Below are 20,821 nucleotides of genomic sequence, written 5' to 3'. Positions count from 1 at the left end.
GATTTTTCTTCATGATGTCCGATCTGGTCTAAAAGTCTTACGAAAATCATTTTCGGACACCTATTCAATCAGACATAAATTGCATCGAACTTCTTCCTCTAGTTTTCTGATTTTACAGTGGGTACCTCTTGTCCTCAAGGGTCTCGTAATACTGAGAGACCAAATGCATCAGCTTTATGTCTTTGTAAAAATAATCGTCTTTTTGGCGTTTGTTATCAAGTCTGTGTCGGCAGTTTTTTTTCGAATTATTTTAGCCTCAATGGTGAAGTTAACAGGAGCAGTGTAGAATATTTAGATAACCCCGAAGGTAACCACTTTTAGAATGTATAGTGAATTTATAAGGTAACTCAAATTAGAATTTGCAGAACATATTGTAAATACATTTATTGATGCACAAGGTTATGATGCTTCTGAGATATAATATTAATAGTGAATATAAATAACGCATTCTATAACATTTAATCTTCTTATACACTCCATTGTATTAATTCATTCTACAAATCAAAATAGAAGATATTTCTAGTATAAAAATCAAAGTATCAATTTCATTTAAATATGGACCGCATTCCATTTTTGTTTTATAAGAAATAATCCACATTACTTAAAATAAATGCACCCATTTGTGAAATGGAAACACAAAATCCAATGCATGTATTTTAATATTATTTATAATAATCCTTGACGTTTAAGATCTTCAAAAGTCTTACGATTCACGACGTTGCCTAATGAATCTTCGTATTCTTCGTCATTTTCAGCGACCCAACGCTCACCTTCTTTCTGCTGTTTCAGTTTTTCCCATACTGTAAATAAATATACATGTTATAAATGTAATTGCTGGTAATTGCTACTATTGAGACTACTTACGCGCTAGAGCGTCTTCTATTTGAGTCACATTAGCGAAATGAGCAGTGTTGGGAATGCCGAGACATCTCATTCCGTGCGCGTGACGCCATTCGGCAAAGTGCGTTTGGAAGGCCTTTGGACCTTTGTACGTATAGTTTCCGCAAATCTCGCAAGAATAGGATATATTCAACCCATGCAATTTATACAACCAGTAAGGTATAGGCTGAAACAAAACATGAGTTATTAATATAGTAGGATGTTATCAGATTTTTTTTATAAAATGCATTACTTTTCCATCCCATCCCAAAGGTAGATTCTTCGGATTGCACAGCACTTCGTCTTCATCACCTTCTCCATCACTTTCGGGTTCGCTCTCGTCGCCCGAACTGTCACCTCTCTCGCCAGCTGTTCGTGCCTGTTTACGTTGAACATTCTCTTTTGTTGCAGCTCTTTGTTCGGAAACTAACGTTGAATATCTAGAATAGCAGTTATAGTATAATTATCTGGTATTAGAGTACTTACAGCATTGGACAGGTGCAAGGTTTTTGTATAAATAAAATAGTAATACAAAATAAACGTATAACTATAGAAATGGTTTTTGCCAAAGCACTGAATAAGTTTTCACTGGCATTTGTAATATTTCTACTAGTGAAAATATAATTTATTTGACAGGTGCTAGTGAAATTATATTCTGATTAAAACTGTCATTTGACATTATGGTGGTCTTGAACTGACAGTTGTGAATGCCACTTGTTAAAGTTTGTACACCACTGGTAAACTTTGTTTAAAGAAATAGTTTTAGGATGATACAGTTAAGGCCAAAATGTTCGGAATGTACACATAGACTGTAATGTATAGATCAAATAATAACAACCAACCAAACGTTTCTAAGTAAATAAAGAGTTAATGAACGAAGAGAAAAATAGATAAAATATAACTCCCTCGGTTGAGTACAAAATTATTCTGCGAGAACAATGACAGTTTTATGGAATTTATAGTCCCTGCATATTAACACATTGCACACCGGGCATTATTCCTAAAAATGCAGCCACGAAGGAGGGTTTATTGTGAAAATTAGAACCTAAGTCATAACTTTTAAGTTAGTTAACGTTTTAATGTCAAATTTAAAATACAGTTTCGTAATGATTGTTTATTATATTCACAATGATAAAATCAGTAAGCGTCAAACTGTGGATCAATAAACCAAAAAACAAAATAAATTTGTGTTTTGAATCACCACATATACATATTTAAAAAATAAAAACGATACAGATTATGATAAAATTAAAAACAAAAACATCTAACTTTGTGACTACTATAGTAATTTCTCTATTTATAACATTCAGTATGTGTATATAAACACCGAATTTAAAACAATTTTTTTTTCACCCAAGTTTTGTGCCTCCGGAATTTTTGATATTGATTTTTAAAACTATTTTAGTTAATATAATATTAGTAAAATATTTGGCTAGAGCGCTAAATAAACACGCAGTTTAAACCTTCAGGCACGTATGTCGTGCACCGCACGCGCATAAAAAATCCTTCAAGCACGAATGACGTGCACTGCACACACATCAAAAATCCCGCACATATAGATGTATGACAACAGTGCCCTGTTTTATCATCTACTTATAAGAACAATAGTTTCGTTCAAATAACTTGATTACTATACAAAATGGATTGAAGCTTGAGTTGTAAATATTTTTTTTATTTGAAAATTTATCTTTTTTTTTTAAAACTACGACACCAACCTGTCGGCAAACACAAAGGATTTCAATTTTTGACACATTCAAGTCCCGTAAAGAATGATGTTTATTAGGGTATTTCAAGTATTATTTTTTTTCGGATTTTTATACATACTATATTCGACAGTGCGTTAGTGAAGTCTGTTAGAATAAGAGCTTCTTTCGCGTTCTAATTTGCGATCTTAAGTAGTTTGCCTGATTACTTTGCGATATTTGTTACATTATTTTTATTATGATATTTTTTTTTATTTATAAAGCCCAATTAAAATGGCATCTTCTTCGTAAAGACCACTATTAGAGTCATCAAAAGATCGCGATTCAGATTCAGATAATATTGTACATCGAGTGAATCTGATGTTGAAGAACAAGAGCGCCATGAAGTATACAATTTTTTGAAAAACCTCATTGAAAGAAAAAGGATGAAAAAATGGTACATGAAGATTTTCCGGCGGTTACTGAATTCTTAGATTATAAATTCAATGATAGTATATAAGGAAAATACCGAAAAAATAATTAAGCATCTTTCATACAGAATGCAACTTGTTGAGGGATAATTTTTAAAATATGGTTCCAAAACAGAAACTCCAACACATAGAGCACCCTCTGAAAATCTATTTAAACTTTTGGCTGCCATAGACGCCATATGGCGCGAACGCGAGTATGTCCCACACGCCCAAGCGCGCCATATGGCGCATATATTCCCATATCAATAAAAAAATATATAAAAGTATATTTCGACTTATTAATTTTTAATTTAGGTCTGACATCTCTTAGCAATAGGATTCTTCATTATAACCCAAGATAAAAACCACCAGTTTAGATATAAAGGCAAGTCTTTTGGATTCCATACAAAATATAACGGCCCGAGGTTGCCAGCTTGCAAGAAATCTCCCACATCTGTGGAACATTTGTATTATTTTTTGCGTTGAAAGTAAGCATCTTGCATTCTTTTGTATTTAGTTTGTATTTTGTTGTTCTCGAGAGTGCTAGTGTTGATCTTATAATATTTTAAATATCAGATATGTAATACATTTTTCGATAATAAAAGTGCATATATAATACAGTTTTCGATAATAAAAGTGCATTTACAAAAAAAATTGTAATTTCGTGTTTTTTGTGTTTGTGTTCTATATATTTTTTAATAATAATGGCTTCTGAAGATACAGAAGATATTTATTATATCATAACTGCCAAATCTGAAGACGAAAGCGATAACGACGATTTGGATTCGCTTGTCGGACCGGACAACGAAGACAGTTTGATACTCCTTCCATCAGATACTCCTGATGATACTTCTTCCACCAGCTAAGTAAATATGCAGCCAACTTTTGAATGGAAGCACGAAACATTTGTCCCACAAATGCATCCATTTGATCCTAGCCAATCTGGATCACAATTTCATACAAATAACTGCGAACAATCCGATTATTTAAAAAAAATTATGAATGATGAAATCATGAACTTGATTGTTTCGGAAACTAACAAACAATATATGTTTGCAACAAAGAACGATATTATATTAATATAAACAAAAAAAAAAATTATAACTTAGTTCGAAAAAGTGAAAAAATATAAATAGTAAAAAATCAGTGGCGGTAAATTATGTGTGTGGAATTTGTTTGTTGCACGCAGGCAACACTTTTGACTCGACGTTTACTTCCCGATTTCCGGCGTTTTTTAGGCATAAAAAATCCAAAAGCTGTTATTATGTAAGTAATAGCATGTTTTACATTAAAAAAAATTTTTTTTACCCTATTTTTAGACATTTAAAATGTTGGGCGTGGGACATATACTTGCGAAAAAAGTCTGGGCAGCTAAAAGGTTAATAGACTAACAGAAAGACATTTATTTTGAAAGTTGATATAATTTTTTATTGAAATTAAATAATTTATTACGATTTAAATAAAAAACCAACCACTGGAAAGGAAAATCATTTCTGCCCAGAATATCAACAAAAATGTTTTCAAAACAAAAAAAACAACATTTATTACAGTGATTCTCAAAGTATTAATTGATCAAAATTATGCTATAAAACCTAATACCAAATATTAATATCAATTTTACCTTTATCTCTATCAAAAAAAGTAAACGTCCCTGGGACTGAAAATCTGTTTCAGGCAACGAGCCTGAAGGGTTAATGTGTGCGCACACGGAATTATTATAAAAATGAGGTAACGTAGTATTTATACAGTATTAAACTGAGGCAAGTATTTTAATATTTCATACCTGTAAATTTGAGCTTCAATTGCAGCTATATCTTTATGGCGATGTTGAGTGGAAGCTTTCCCTCTATTTGAAGCTTTTTTCGCTACAAGAGATCTATCCAATGCGGCTTGTCCTTTTGTACTGAATAATCTAATACAGCGAATGTTATTAATTTTCAATGAAACATTGATCAAAGAAAAAATTTGGAATATAAGATTTGTACACCTTTGAGCTCGTTCTTCGAGGGTGCCTCCGCATTTCAAACCCAATGCCATAAGCGCTGATTTGAGACGATCCAATCCCAAAGATGCCAATTCTTCCCAAGAGGAAAACGCAGATAAATCTAAATGCGCACCAACATTAGACAATGCACCGCCAGTTTCTTTCTAAAATATTTATATAGATAAGTGTCTAATTTTGTTTCTTAATAAATATATTAGCAGATATATTGACTTACAGGCCAACCAGGAAAAGTTCCACTTTCCCACTGCTTCAAAAATTCATGATGAGCTTGAGCCATCTCTTGTGCGGGATCTAACAAAGGTCTCACTCTTCCTACAAAATCTTTTAAATATTGTAGAAGAGAACGAATATAGTTACGGTATTCTCCGTTCTTTCTCTCTCTTGGAATGTCAAACAAGTGATCGAACAGACCGATGTACGTTACATAATCGACTTTCTGTAATTTTAAACTCATTTTAAAATACAATACAAAATAATTCTAATTTCAAACGAGCAATGTCTCACTTCGATTCCTTTCAAGTTAATATATTTCTCATAGCATTCGTGTAAATCGAGATATTTACCGTACCCTTCTTCATCTGAAAAGTCTACCATATCTGTAAAACAAAACATATAATTAAATACAATCTAAAATATTATTGTAATTTATTTATCAGCAATCAGATTATATACTCGTTTCATCGCTGGGATTATCACGAAGTTTTGCCAATTCTTCAAACTCAACGGACATTGGTACTGTTATCTGAAATTGACACATTATTTAGCAACATTTAAGATAAATATATTTATTTAAATCATTTATTAGTACTTCATCAGGATGCTTGCGGTAAAATTCCTTAATTTGTTTGAGTCTGTTATAAAATTCTTGGAATTCATTCGGACCGGACAACGCTGACACTTCTTCTTTTCGCAATCCATCCTTATCCTCGTAAAATTCTTTTAAATGTATGGTACTCTCAGTGTATTGCTGAAATCGGAATGAAATTAATTTTTATACACATAAACATTATAATCTTAGATGAAAAGACTCACGTCCATCAACATTTTTAATCTGTGATCCGAGTTTATCGTCTCTCGATGCTAAAACGTTATAAGAATAAACATATTTACATAGCCTTTGAACACCTAACCTATAAATCTACTTGACAAGTTTTACATAGAAATAAAATGTTGTACTGACCCCGTTCTTTTTGTGCATGATTTCTTTAACCATGGCGTCCATAAGTCTTTCGCGTTCTTCATGATAGCGACGTTGTTGTTCTAATATTGTTTCCATTATACCAAAAGCGTCTCGAAAACGCTCAGCGACAACTGACAATTTAGCTCCGAAGGTCTAAACACAGTTTATTTTGTCCATATACGTGTTCAATGAAAAACATTTTTTTTTATTTAACCCTTAGACCGCCGACCGGTAAATTCTTAATTACTCGCTGTACGCCATGCGTTTTTAGCGATATAATTTTTTGGCTACTTACTCTGTTTAACACATCATTACAGCCAAAATACTCAATTTTTATATTTTAAAATTATATATGTATGATTAACATGATTTAAACATTCTAATTATATCAATAAACAAACATTTGTTGGTAATATGAAGTAAACAAAACTTATTATGCACTTAAATTAATTGGTTAGTGTTCACACCTACACACACGTGCACGCGCGCGACACTATACAAGCGAATGACAAGCAGGGTCATGCTTCCACACTGAGACAATTTTAATATATAAATCTGCAACCAGGGCCAGCCCGAGGGGCAGGCAGTACAGGCGATCGCCTGGGGCGCTAGATTTTGTGGGGCACCGTGATACCAAATAAAGGCGTAATATTCACTTAAAATAATCAAACAATATTGTTAAAGAATATAATTTGCTATTATTTTTTGTTTACACTACTGTGCACTCTTTAGATTATTTCACGCGTAAAAAATCGCGACGAAAATAAAACTACAAATTCTTAAATACCCACAATCGCAAAAAAGAATATGGTGTCAAATATAATATTAAATTAATTTAATTTGAATTATATTTTTGCGCTCATGTAATGAGTTATTAAAGTATTATTAGAGGGGGAGGGGGTGCAAATTTAGTTTTTGCCTGGGGCGCCAAATAACCTAGGGCCGGCCCTGTCTGCAACGCATTTTTTCGTCGTCTGACTAAATAGAGTGACTAAAAACATGTCAGAATAACTTGATTTGAGCTCTGATTCTGATTCGGATTCCAAGTTAGAAACATTATTATTACTCTATCAGAAGTTAAGAAGGTAAAGTGGTGGAAAAGTGAGTACAAGAAAAAATGAACTCACGGGGAATTTGCATTGACAAGAGAATCTGAAATGAACGATTTTAAACTATTTCCGCCTGAATCGAGGGGAGTTTTTAGAAGTTCATAGCATGATTCATCCTAATATTTACTCCTTTAAATCCAATGTCCAAAAATCAATTGGAACAAAAAAAAAACTGCCAGTATTTTTGAGGTAAGTTTTTTTATTTTATTTTATGTTTCCAAGAAAAAGCTGATAAGAAAATAGACATAGAAATAAAGAAAAAGTATAAAACAAATAATTATTAATATTATCAAATTTTTTAACGAAGTACGTACAAAAAGTGATAATATATTTACAATAAAAATATGGAAACAGAAAAAAGTGTATAACAAATTATTATTATGAAAAATTGTTAGCGAAAGAGATGAGGTTGGTAATTTCTAAATTACTTTTATATGAAGACGTCATCTCTCCAGGTTCCCCTGAAGAGTTAGTTGAAACAGGAGAATTCACATGTGATCAACAGAACCAATTATTTGTCCTCGGGTGATTGCTGTTCTCGCTTGTACCAATTCTTGGATGAAATGTATGTTCAGCAGTATTTAGTAGGCTTGCTTCCTCTTGTGACGCAATGATAAATACATTTCTTTTTAAAATGTGCTGAGATGTAGAATGTATTTTTTGTCTGCTCATACATAGAAATAAAGAACAGGTACAGATCGTCCTTCGGAGCCATACTTTTTATCATTTTTTCCTTTCATCACTTCTTTCTTTTGATTTTTTTCTTCTGATTAATCCAATTATTTCGTATACATTTCAATACGTAAACAGAATCTAAAATATAAAACAAAGGTGCATTATCTTTGCAAGGATGTTTGTAAACTATACTGACTTGAGGAGGTGAAGCAAAATAAGACATCGCTTTACGATTTATAGAATTATTGTCACTTACGACACAGACTACATTAAATCATATATTCTGTAGACCGACTATAATTCTCTTAATAAAGTTAAATAATTCCATTGCTTTCATTGCTGACCTCTCAAAACATCCCTTCACAGAAACCATGCTGCATTTACTCTGTAAAGTGCAAATCAAAACAACAGCATTTATTTCATTCTTCTACATCCTTATAAATACCATAATACGATTTTAGTAATTAATTCCTCATTTCAGATAAAAATAAGAATAACGGTTTTCAGAGAATATTACCAAATAAAAAAAAACAAAATTCCATTATAGTGACTGCAAAATCTGACCACAATAATCGTTCATTAATTTATTTTATTAAAATAATATAAATAAGTTTAAAAATTAACCCAAAAATACGTGTTTATTTTATTTGCTAGCAATAACAAAAAAAATCAAATTAAAAAAAATACGCGTATTTTAATAACATTTGATCAAATATTTCTAATGCGAATAGCTTAAAATTTATTTATGGCCAATTATTCAATGAAAAGTTTTTTAAAACAAAGAATTTTACAGTAAAAATTTCAAAGCAAAACCTACGATATTAAAAAAACGAGAACAAATAAGAAATAAGAGTAACGAGAGATTGAAAATCAGTTGTCAGTTTAGAATATCTATTGTTAATAAGCATTTATTTAGAACGACAAAGAGCGATAGTACGTTAACACGTGCTATAAAATGGCCTATAAGGTGCTATATTACGCAAAGATCGGTAGCTGTGCTATTAGCAAATAGTTAAAACATTAGTAAAATGTTAAAATAAATTATTAACACACACTAATACAAAAAAGTGGTAAAATCAATCAAAACAATTAAACGTTGGGAAACACTAATGTTTTTCATAATTTACTATAAATGTAATATAAATACTAATAAATAAATTACAAAAAAATAATTATGGAAAAATACGTACAATTAATTTACTCCCAGAAGTATACTAAAAAAATGTGTTTAAATTAACTCACTAAAAAAAAGGTTGATTGACAGTCATCTTTTAATCAATTATTATTTACTTAAATGCAATTTGACGACGGGATGGTGGCGGGTGGCAATTAGACACAGATTGGGCCACTGAAGTAGTATTTTATTGAAGATTTAAGGTTTACATGTTTGTAAGCATATGAGGCACGTCGGCGCCCGTACCGAACGCGCCGAAGATTGCCAGTAGAGAGAAAAAAACCATCACGTCAGTGCTACCAGAGTGCCGCCAAGTTTTGGCCATAATGAAATCTAAATTTAAATATAAATAGTCTCCGACACAATAATTTAATGCGAGAACATCGTGCCCGGAGCGGCGTGGCATATGTAACGTGTATTGCTGTCACTAGGACTAGTAATCTCTGGCCCCAGATTCAGTACATTTTTTTGGCGCGTGTGTGCATTACTAAGCTACTAGAAGTGAGCCGCAGCTACGGCACGAAGGGCCGGCTAACGTGGGCCCGTTTATATACAACTCTGATCATTTTGAGCTACTTTATTCTGGCTCAATACTGTGATTGTTTTCCTCGTTTCCTCTTAATCTGTTTTGTTGTATTTATTATGTTAAATTATTGTTTGTGTATATTATCGTTGTTTTTTTTTTAATTTATTTTAAAGCTATTTTTACTACGTCCATAAACAATACTTATAACCTATACATGATTTCTATAGTTTATAGGAAAAACATTTCTCGTTATTAAGTTTAAAATAAAATATTGGAAAGCAAAAGACTTGACACAACCCAAAGATTTGGCTAATTTTTAACAATATAGTAAAAACAAGAACATTTGTGAGTGACAAAAAAACTGTTTTGTTTTTATTGTGTTTTATTAAGTGGCAAGAGCTCGTGGACTCAGTGGCTGTAAAGACGCAAAACATCTTTCCGAGCGAATACAGATAAACCCACCCTGTTTTTTGACTTCTGCCATCAAAACATGCCCCTGGAGGGCGGGCGTTAAATCACTTTATGTATAATACATATTATGTTGAGTATGTAGTATAGAAAAAATATTTTTTGGCCCCTGGTATCACTTGTTTCTATTGTCACCAGCTGCCACGTGCAACGGTTAGTTCTGATTGGTGGCCATCACCCCCCCCCCGCTACAAATTAATCAATTCTTCATTGTAATTTGCAATTCAATGTAATAATTGAATGAAAATAGTTAAATAAAATAATTTCACAACAGTGTTTAATCAAGTATAAATATTATTTTATTTATTTTTTAATCAAAAAAATAGCTCTTATTTTTGAAGTCTTAATGTGTTTTTTACGACGGCGACTCGAAATTCACAGCCCTGATATTACATTTACGAAAAATTCGCGAAGAGTCAAGCCAAGTAGGTTAGTTATAATTAGAATTTTACTTACGTTTTATTTTAATCGCACTAGACGAATGTAGTTCATCGTAAAATATTTTCGTTCTTGATTTTCATTCAACATATATAAATTAAATCGAGTAAAGATATATACATATGTATATAAAGTGTTCTAATTAAAATGACTGATGGATTTTATTTACCACAAGAAAAAAGGTAATACATACACGATTTTTTAATAAGTCAAATAATAAATTTATATTTTTAAAATTCACTAGAAACAATAACAAGTCGGTATTTAACGAATTCAAAGATATATCTGAAGATTTTGTGAAAACTACGATATATTCAGTAAGGCTATTATTATATGTAATAAATGTGTATTATGCTTTTATATAAAAAATGGTTATGATTGCGAGTTATTTTTTAATTTCAGGGCCACATTGATATAGATATGGAGGTTGACAAATTATTAAATACAGCGCATCAAATAAAAAATGATTTAAATGTTATGCTTAATGAAGTGTCTCAAATTAAAAATGTGTGTTACTGTAAAGAAATAAATAAATGATTGTAAATTATATAAAGTAATTTTTATTACAAGTTGTAATACTATATTTAAGAAGTGTAAAAGTTGATGGGCAAAATATATACTTTTATGGCCAATCGTTTATCTGACGTTCGTGTGGAATGCCGGTGTTGTGCCTAGAGGGCGACATTCGATTCTGTCATTAATCGAATTGAAACAAGACTTAAAATGGTAATAGTGTTACAGTGTTTATTTATTTATAGCATGTTGTTTATTAAATATTTAACATTTAGTAAATTGACCTAATGCAAATAGTCCAGATGGTTGAAATCATAATTAATACAACGCATAACTGTCGATTATTATTAACAAATTAGAGTTTTTATTATTTATTCTACTGTGATGTTTAACGATCGATCGTGATACTGAAACATGTGCATTGTGGTTTTTTAGATGCAATTTATGTTACTCTTCAGTCGCCAGGGTAAACTTCGTTTGCAAAAATGGTACGTGGCACATCCAGATAAATTAAAGAAAAAGATCACAAGAGAAATTATTACGACCGTTTTAGCGAGAAAGCCGAAAATGTGTTCATTTTTGGAGTGGAAAGACGTGAAAGTGGTTTATAAAAGGTTTGTTTATAAAATATTGCCAATTGACTAGTAATAAATTAGTGTACTTGTGGTGAATCGGGCATTATACATGAAAAGTTAAAATTACAAATTATTCGTTAATCTAGTATTTTTTATGATCTTGATCTTGACAGCCGAGTGTTTGAATATGGCAAAAATAAGTTTTATTGTTTTTAAAGTAAAAAAATCTTTATTTTCCTCTGCGATTTATTTAATTTGATGTTCACCCGAACCAAGTAATTCATTTGTACATTCTTCATTATAAACATGAATTCAATTATGCGTCTTCATTGTTGGTACAATCTAGTCCATAAACTCTGATTATTTCATTAATAAAAAAATATGTATAACAGGATCTAGATGAACGAAATACTGCAATTTCATTAGCCAAGTATAAGAGTTTAAGCACCGCTAGACACAAAACTAATCTACCGATTAACCCAACTATTAAATAATATATTATATTGCTTTTTAGATATGCTTCGTTATATTTTTGTTGCGCGGTAGAAGAACAAGATAATGAATTGTTAACACTAGAATTAATCCACCGATATGTCGAATTACTCGATAAATATTTTGGAAGTGTAAGTCAATATACACCATCATTTTTACATGTACATAAATTTAATCATTTGATTCGCTTTTTTAGGTGTGCGAATTAGATATTATATTTAATTTTGAAAAAGCATATTTCATACTGGACGAGCTAGTATTGGGAGGTGAGTTACAGGAAACGTCTAAGAAAAACGTTCTAAAGGCCATCGCTGCTCAAGATTTACTGCAAGAGGTATATCAGTATGATATTTTATGTATTACATACCTAAATACTCACTATGCTTTACTGTTAATATTAGGAAGAAACACCTCAAGGATTTTTTGAAGATCATGGCCTTGGATAAATGACAATTTTCAATAATATGATTTTTGATTATTTTACATTGTTATTCAAAATTGTATTCAATTACATGATATGTAATATAAGTATTAAAAAAGAGCTTGATTAATAAAATGGTATTTAAGTATTGTTAATAAAATGAAATTATAAGTCAATTTAATAATACATTATGTTATTAAGATAATATTTTTAAGGCAATATTTTACAACACTGTTGATATTTTTATGAATCTGCATGTAGCTTAAATAATTTTGCATGAAAGGGAAACATTTCCGTATAAAAAAGACAATATTTTTTAGTGGGCAATACTTTTGTATTTTAATTATTTTTATTGTAAATTTAATTATTGAGATTTGATTTCAATATACTATTTAAACTATTGTTACTCATATTAATTTAGTATGAATATTATTTATAGACAACATCTTTAACTAATAACTAAACAATTTTTGGAAACGATTTATCTAATTTGTTCAATTACATTAATTAATCAATGGTATTAGTTTATAATAACGTACATATATATTATAATATTATATGATTAAACTTTTTATTTATAAGATGGTGATATGAATAAATAAAAGACATAATAAAACAAGTAATCATTTTTAATGTACTTAATTTTTTAAATATTGTGCAAGTATATAAAAATATATGTCTATGAAAGCACTGGCATGTTAATTGTTAATTATTAAGTGATAACATAATCAGTTTTGGAATGTGTTTAATTAAATAAATTATTATTTTTATTTAAAATTTCTCAAACTCCGATCAAGCATTGTTTTAAAGTACATAAAACTGTTTCTTTAATTAAATGCAGTTACTTTATAAATAAATTAAGTATGTATGCAATATTTTATTAATAAAATAATTTATGCAATTTAATTGTATTATTTTTAAAACATGGAATGTCAATATTTATAAATAAATATAATATCTATGTAATACTATCTATATATTAATAAAATAAGTTAGAATTTTATTCATTTGAGGAAGTCGTAATATTTTTATCAAGTTATGAGTTATTTTGTAAAACCTTTGCGATGAAGGTTCTATATTGCTTTAGCATTGGTTTGTATACTTGGTCGGCATCACCGTATGGTGTGCAGATCAATACTGGCGAAGATACAATGTTGGCAACGTCGTCAAAAGTGGGTTTTTCTTCTGGAGGCATTTTTTCTTCCATGAATCCGTGTTTTGCACGATAAGCTGATCCTAACAAGGCTGCGTCTGCACAATCCTAAAATATAAACAAATGTGAAAAAAAGAAACGGCTTTGGGTACTAAGTATATAGAAACGTTTTAGCATGGAAATAATCTGATTGTTACATATTGTATCAGTTTGAGATAAGCAGGATGTAGGATTAAGACGAGCGAGCTTTGTTTTTTTCGAGACATTACTCGAAAAATGATAAAAGATGTAGAATTAGCAAGTGGAAAACATGTTAACTGAATTTTTTTAAGGGTGTCACATATATAATTAAGAGCAAGAAAGTTTATTTTATATTCTGACATTTGGCTTTAATGGTTGAATTTAATAATTTTTTTTATCTAAAATTACTTCTAATTACATCTAATAATATACATATGTACCTGTGTATATACAGGAGAGTTGAACACATCTGAGAGTACTTGTAATATCGATTTATTTTTGGACGCTCCACCAGTTGCTAATATTTTTGTGTCTTTATCAATCACAAAGCCCATGTCTTCTGAATGAGCTCTTCTCGCTACAAATTGTCCTTCTATCAGAGCTCGAATTTCAGCTTCGGGTGGAAGTTTGTTTAAGATTGTGCCATTTCGATTCCATAGCCATTTGCCAACACCGCCTCCTTTTGGTACAATCTCAGGCACGTCAAAGAAAAGACCTAGACAAAATGATACATTTAAGTACAATGTACTTATTATTAGCTCTACTGTATATTTTATATTATAACTATACGCTGATATAAAGTCAATGTTCATTATTACCCATGTTTCCAAAATTTCCCCTCGGCGTACTATCCAGCATTTCATTGAAAGTTTCCCAAGACTTATCGGCAAGCCTGTTTCTAGTCGCTTCGCGAACCAGCGATCCATTGCTGAAGCAAATCAATGCTGAATACATGGAAGTGTCGATTGAGCTGCAAAGTATGTGGCCGTCTAATACAGTGTGTGGTTCTTGTAGTGATAATAATAATGTATCGCTAGTTCCGAGACTTGCTGCTATCCAACCGCGTGAAAGTCGCATGCCTTTTAAATATAAAACAGTTTTAAAATGATATGTGAGATCAATTTACAAACACAATGTGCAATCTTGTTAGTAATGTGGGGACCACATATTTATGGTCACATTTAGATATGGAATCGAGGAATAAAATAGTTTCCCATATCTAATCAACCCCTTGCCAACACACGGATGTACTAATCAAGCGCGACAAAGAAATAGGGGAGCTTTCTGGAATAGCGATATAAAAAATTAACAACCGCTATTTTAAGTTGTCTTAATTAAAATATTCTTCAGACAAGGCGATGAAACAGTTTCCCATGTCTAATCGACCCCTCGCCCACACACGGATCTGCTAATCAAGTGCGACCAAAAATTAGGGGAATTTGCATACAGAGCAATAACATTTTACGTCTTCCTGGATTAAAAATAAACAAACTAGTCTGAAACCGACAATCCCACGCAAAAAGGGAAACGACATCTTACTTTTAATACATCACGGATTATTTTATAATAAAATCCAGGATGATGAATATTGCACCTTGCAAGGGAGACGATATCGTGAGAAAATATTACACTTGCGTGAGGACCAAAAACCATGGGAAGCAGGACGATATTGCGCAATAATATTGACGGAAGTCTACTAGGTATATAAGGGGTTGGAGTTTCCATACAAGAACACATCACTCTTGCCATCGGCATGGGAGCAAGCAGCCTCACCAAAGTCCACCATACGCCAGGGAAGACTTCCGAGACGCCTGCCTGAAACGTCCTACCACAAATCGTCAAATAACTACGAATAGAAGCGTAAACACGACCGCTTCACTTATTAAAATTGTTAAAATCAAAGTCGGACCCTAAGATAAATCTGAGTTGGTAAAATTTTAAACGACTACACAGCCCTGTTTAATACGTAAAAATAGTTCCATGAATATGGTGAGTCCAGACTAAAAACAGGAAGAAAACGAATAACAACAATGTCTAGGAAGATAGCGTGTTGCATGGCAGTTCTTTTTCAACTTCTGAAAGAAGTCAGATGTGGCTGGGAAAATTTCTGCATAAATGGGTGAGCGTAAGGGTCGAGTATGTGGGACTTTGAGATTATAAAGCTCTATATCAATTTTAAAATAGTTCAATTACAATATAAAATATTTGAAATTGTGTATCGAACAGATAATTATATCACTTTGATTGTGTCATACATAACGTGAAGTTGCATCAAGGTGTCAGAGGTAAGAATCATGTTCATGTACGAGGATCGCATGAATGAGTAGCACATACAACTCAATGTTGAAATCTATTTGTTTTGGAAAATATTCTCAAAGTCAAGAGTCATATGACCGATCAATTTCATCAAGACAAATCAGGGTTCGTTAATATCGAAGGATTAATGATTATAGATTTGCTTGTATAGTAACCAGATCTAAATCTAAAAACACATGTGTTCTATTTTAAAGAAAGTTGTCTGTTATAATAATTTAGCAGAGAAAAAGGAAATTATCTTTGTATATCTGTAAATTATAGAAGCAAAGAGGTTTGTAGCTGTAATTGAAATGAAATCAATTATTTAAAAGACCTTAATCGTTTTTCACTTTATATCTTCTTAAATTATAAAGATATAACACATTTATTAAAGTGTTCTACTATTTTGCCATGGCTGTTATTTTTTAAAATAAAATTTACCTGCAACTGTTGATGGGTTATCTCCAGTGAATGCAATAACCTGGCAAGTAGGATTGAAGCCGAATCGTTGTACAAAATATGATGATACATTCCCAATACACTTTTGAGATGGAATGGGTTCTCCTAATTTGTCTATTAAAGTTTTATCAGCACAAGCCTATAAACATACAAGCATATTAATTATTATTAAAATATTTTTTTAAATGCATTATTAATTTTAACCTCAAGGCAAGACATGTTCCATTTCTTGTTCCTAATATTAAATAAATTCATGCCAGATGCGTCAGCCCAATCGATTGGTACAATTTTTCCAGCAAATAATGAGCAAGCAAACGAGCTCACTAAAGATATCCGTTCTGTACTTTCATACAGTCTTGGCTTTGTCTCGAATATCTTTGCTATTTGTGGACCTGTGAATCGTTCGTATGCTCTCGATCCGGTGATATTAGCTAATTCCTGTTTATAATAAGTATAGTTTGAATCGAAGGAATCTTATGAACTCATATATGTTTATATACCTCAGGACCCCCAACAGCATCTTCTAGTTTTTGACACCATTTTCTTGTGCTCGTATCCATCCAAATAGGACTTTCCAGAAGCGTAAACGCTAGAGCAAACTGTTCGTGTAAAAATCGTTCACTATCTAAAGAACCTAATAGGTCGCTGCATCCCTTCGCCCACCAAACAGATCCATGTTGCTTTAAAAATAATCTATGTGAACATCACTATTTTTCGTTGTGAAAATGTAATATTGTATTTACTTGAGCTCCGCCAGATAATGCCGTTACTTTACTGAAGTCGGCTCCCTCTATTGTGAGTCTATCGAGGACTAGATCTAAGGCTTTCACCCACATGAGAGGTGGCGCTGTTATCTCGAAACGATCGCCTCGCAATACTCCTCCATGCGTGCTATTAAAATGGTATTTTTATAGATGAATATAAATTAATTATAAATTATGAAATAAGTACCGAAATTCTGGAAGATCATTGTCGTATTCGACCTTTGCTTCATGTAATATCTGTAAGTCGTCTCCGACTATAATTGCCTTCAACTATTATTAAAAAAATGAAACATATGATTACATTTGTAAGCATCATTAAAATATTAACTATTACATATTATAAAAGTTGAGTAGTGTAATAAATATGTGTTTATTTACGTAATTTTTTCTATAAATTAGGAAACATTTTTCAGTTCGTTGCATGCACAAATTCGAAGAAAAAATAGCCCTCAGGATGGAGGTGAATCGTACTTGTATTTGGCACTTTTTAATTTGCAATCTGTGTTTTTTTCGACATTTGGCGAGTTCTATATCTTATCTTTGATCTATACTTTTGTTCTATATCTTAGTTCTACATCCCACTTTTTTGCATTTAGTCTATATGTGTTTTTTCCATGTCAATCTTCTGTCCATGTGCATCGCTAAATGGGCAGATTTCTGTTTGAGTTCATGAGAAGTAATAATGCCGATCTTTTGCTGTTATAATTTGAGAAAAAGTTTAATATACACAAGCCATAAACATTATTCTAGTCATCTTTTTTCTAGAATAGCCTGGTTTCGACGCCATTAAAAATAATCTCGATTCATTCTCTAGCATCTTAAATTTTACAGGAAAAAATATTTAGAATTTATAGCCACGAACAATTCAACTTCTGCGAAAATCATTCAATGATAATTTTAATATGAAAAAGAGTAGTTTAATGCTAGATTTGGAAAAAACATTTGATCCCGATTAGCTGCTACACTCAATAGGCTCATAACTGAAATGTAGAAGCTATATTGTTTCCCTAAACAACGAATGTACGACATAGCCTCGAGTGCTTATGGTCTTAAGGAGTTCACAGACCGATGCGGTAGCAATAATTGTACCTTTTAATGAGTGTACTTACGCACAATGATGCAATATACTGCCAGTGGTGGAACAGTACTGTTGTGATATATTTTTTTAAATCAGCTTGGAGAGTTAGACTGCGTGTACCGCTTCAGTCGATTTGACTGTTATCAGGAAACTGAATAAATTAATCAAGCATGATATATTGTACGATACGGGCAGTGGTGGTCCGTAAGAATTTTTAGCGGAGAGGCTGCAGCAATAAAAGTTGAAAGATTGAACAAAATATTCTTAATAAAACTAAAATATGTATTATATAAGATATTTTACTTACAAATTAAAAAAAAATAATATTCATTATACACTGGGAGGGCTGCAGTTCCACAGCCCATATGGATGAACCGCCACTGGATACGAGTCTATATGATAAAGATGAGATCTATTTTCGTTTTTCTTGTAAAAGCGACGAAAATTGCTAATAATATATGGTTTGTAAGTATGACGACTATAACTATAATAAACACTTGTTTATTAAGAACAACCTTAATTTTTTGCTTTTGGTAGTAATAATAGTGCTATCTTCTCTGAATGCTCATGAATTATATTAGACCTGGAGTATCGTATCGCTTTGGTGTAAATAAAGAAGACAGTACATATATCACTAACTAGTTATAATTCCTTTGCTAGCGCATTTCCAAAGTGAACAGGTTAGTGTATAGAATGGAAACTGAGCGTTGAATATTTGATAAACACATTTTAGAGCTTTATTTAAAAAGGCTTGCTACAAACTATAATATAAAAAATAAAATAAAAAAAACACCAGTAAGTCATAAAAATAATTTACAATACACATTTTTATACTAATCTTAAAAAGTTTTATAATACGCAATGTTATTTTCACACCGGAAAAAGTATACCACAAAAACAATAAACAAATAAAATACTATCATGTATAACTTAATTTAAATGTAAAATTGTAGTTATATTTTAAAATAAATAATTTCAAGCGGCAAAATAACAATTATTATAACATTATTATCAAATGATTATATTTATAGTCAATTGTGTTGTTTTGAATGATGATTATTATTATTATTATTATTACGCGCGTAAAAAGAGATGAAATGTGGATAAAGAGTTTTTGTTTTGTTGACTACTGATTATTATTATTACGTGTGTATAAAAAGAGTTGAAATGTCATTGAAAGTTTAGTGTCATGTGTTCATTATGTGTCATATTTTTGGCAATTATGTAATTATGAAAAAATGGTATGATTATACCGAGAGTGGCAAAATTTGGTGCGTTAATTAATTGTAGTAGAAAGTAAGCTGAGTTACAGTTTGCGTACTCCAGTCGAACCCCAAATACGTGTTGTCGGTGCGAGAGGCCGACATGCCGACAACAGCTGGCGGCAAGGCTGACGCGCGACTGCTCTTCACCAGTATATACTTGAATGTCAAACGCCTCCTCAATATACCAGATAACAATGTTTTGCCGAATGTTGTTTGTAAATCGCGTTCACTTCCACATAGCATGGTATTTTACGATTCATTTATTTTATTAAAAAGTTATAATTTATTTTACAAGGAATATTAATATTTTAAAACCAGTTGTTTAAAATAAAGATAATCATCATTATCATAGCGCTATGCAGCGCCACGCAGCGCCAGTCGCTGATGCCGAGCGTTCGGAGATCTTGTATTTCGTCCAGGCAACTACGATATTTATCAGGTCGGATTTTTAAAAAGCACTGAAAGTCAGTGGTCGTTTTTAAAGTAATAAAATCGCGCCGTAGCCACCGCAGTGGAAACGCTCAGTTACTTAGTCTTCATGTTAAGACTTTTTATAACAATATTACAATAAGTGAGAATCGAATGAAGCATAATTAATCGTGCCTTCGCAGTGGCACGATTTAATTACTTTTTACGGGAAGTTTTGGCTTCTGAGAAGTGATAATTGTTTTTAATCCCTCCTATTGACCAAAATTCGATTTATATACGCTTTCACCAATATTATCATATCATAAGTCCGTAGTAAGTGTGATATTTTTAAAACAAAGTGTAATATCTATGTGCCTGCCTCCCCAAAGTACGTGTCTGGTTGTACATAAATAGTTTTTAATTAAATTAAATTTAGAAAATTATCTCTCAGCACCAGCGGATGTTGGCGATGTGATACATACAATTAAAGCGTTAATTAAGTTCTTTACATCTAATGTTAAATATTAAGCAATTAAAATTACTTTTAAAAAATATAATAAATTGTCACATATTTTAATTGTTGAGGTCAACAAAGAATTTTCTTTTACCGCTACAATTTAGACCGAAAAACTTTTTTCAAACAAATTACTGTAATTCGACAAATATGTGAGCCTTCTCAAAAAGTTCAGTTCAGTTCAGTTTTTTTTTTAATTTTGTTGAATCCAAAAAGCTTATGAGTTGTTGCAATTTGATCGTATTATAAAATCTTTT

The 20,821-nt window shown here is 31.4% G+C and overlaps 3 protein-coding genes across 5 annotated transcripts; 1 reads left to right on the top strand and 2 right to left on the bottom strand.

The window, feature by feature from the left end:
• Positions 1–369: 369 nt before the first annotated feature.
• noi (splicing factor 3a subunit 3 noi) lies at positions 370–6,377 on the bottom strand. The gene is made up of 11 exons (XM_088189005.1): positions 6,217–6,377; positions 6,069–6,116; positions 5,845–6,003; positions 5,709–5,778; positions 5,541–5,632; positions 5,251–5,472; positions 5,019–5,179; positions 4,815–4,943; positions 1,133–1,319; positions 865–1,066; positions 370–800 (listed from the first exon to the last, which is right to left on the bottom strand). Exons 1-11 carry the CDS (start codon positions 6,310–6,312, stop codon positions 667–669), a joined length of 1,500 nt encoding a protein of 499 aa, XP_088045131.1. The 5' UTR covers positions 6,313–6,377; the 3' UTR covers positions 370–666.
• Positions 6,378–11,213: 4,836 nt separating this feature from the next.
• Positions 11,214–12,742, top strand: LOC148233916 (AP-1 complex subunit sigma-2-like). The gene is made up of 5 exons (XM_088188651.1): positions 11,214–11,332; positions 11,555–11,733; positions 12,209–12,317; positions 12,383–12,520; positions 12,588–12,742. The coding sequence occupies exons 1-5, from the start codon at positions 11,330–11,332 to the stop codon at positions 12,630–12,632; spliced, it is 474 nt and encodes a 157-aa protein (XP_088044777.1). The 5' UTR covers positions 11,214–11,329; the 3' UTR covers positions 12,633–12,742.
• Positions 12,743–13,466: 724 nt separating this feature from the next.
• Positions 13,467–19,885, bottom strand: LOC148233915 (xylulose kinase-like). Of its 3 annotated transcripts, none has more exons than XM_088188646.1 (9): positions 19,688–19,885; positions 17,487–17,569; positions 17,279–17,426; positions 17,036–17,215; positions 16,740–16,973; positions 16,518–16,674; positions 14,600–14,860; positions 14,222–14,496; positions 13,467–13,868 (listed from the first exon to the last, which is right to left on the bottom strand). In XM_088188646.1, the coding sequence occupies exons 1-9, from the start codon at positions 19,883–19,885 to the stop codon at positions 13,644–13,646; spliced, it is 1,761 nt and encodes a 586-aa protein (XP_088044772.1). In that variant the 3' UTR covers positions 13,467–13,643. The 3 variants fall into 3 exon arrangements, with proteins under 3 accessions (XP_088044772.1, XP_088044773.1, XP_088044775.1); XM_088188647.1 differs by lacking the exon at positions 19,688–19,885 and adding an exon at positions 17,678–17,804; XM_088188649.1 differs by lacking the exon at positions 19,688–19,885 and adding an exon at positions 18,409–18,550 and having other exon boundaries at positions 13,504–13,868.
• Positions 19,886–20,821: the final 936 nt, after the last annotated feature.

The sequence above is a fragment of the Plectrocnemia conspersa genome, unplaced genomic scaffold (genome assembly GCF_051122295.1).
Source record: "Plectrocnemia conspersa isolate PC_06_02 unplaced genomic scaffold, ASM5112229v1 ptg000007l, whole genome shotgun sequence".
Taxonomy (NCBI): domain Eukaryota; kingdom Metazoa; phylum Arthropoda; class Insecta; order Trichoptera; family Polycentropodidae; genus Plectrocnemia; species Plectrocnemia conspersa.
Note: the sequence above shows the minus strand (reverse complement) of the source record. Positions and strands in the feature narration are given on the sequence as shown.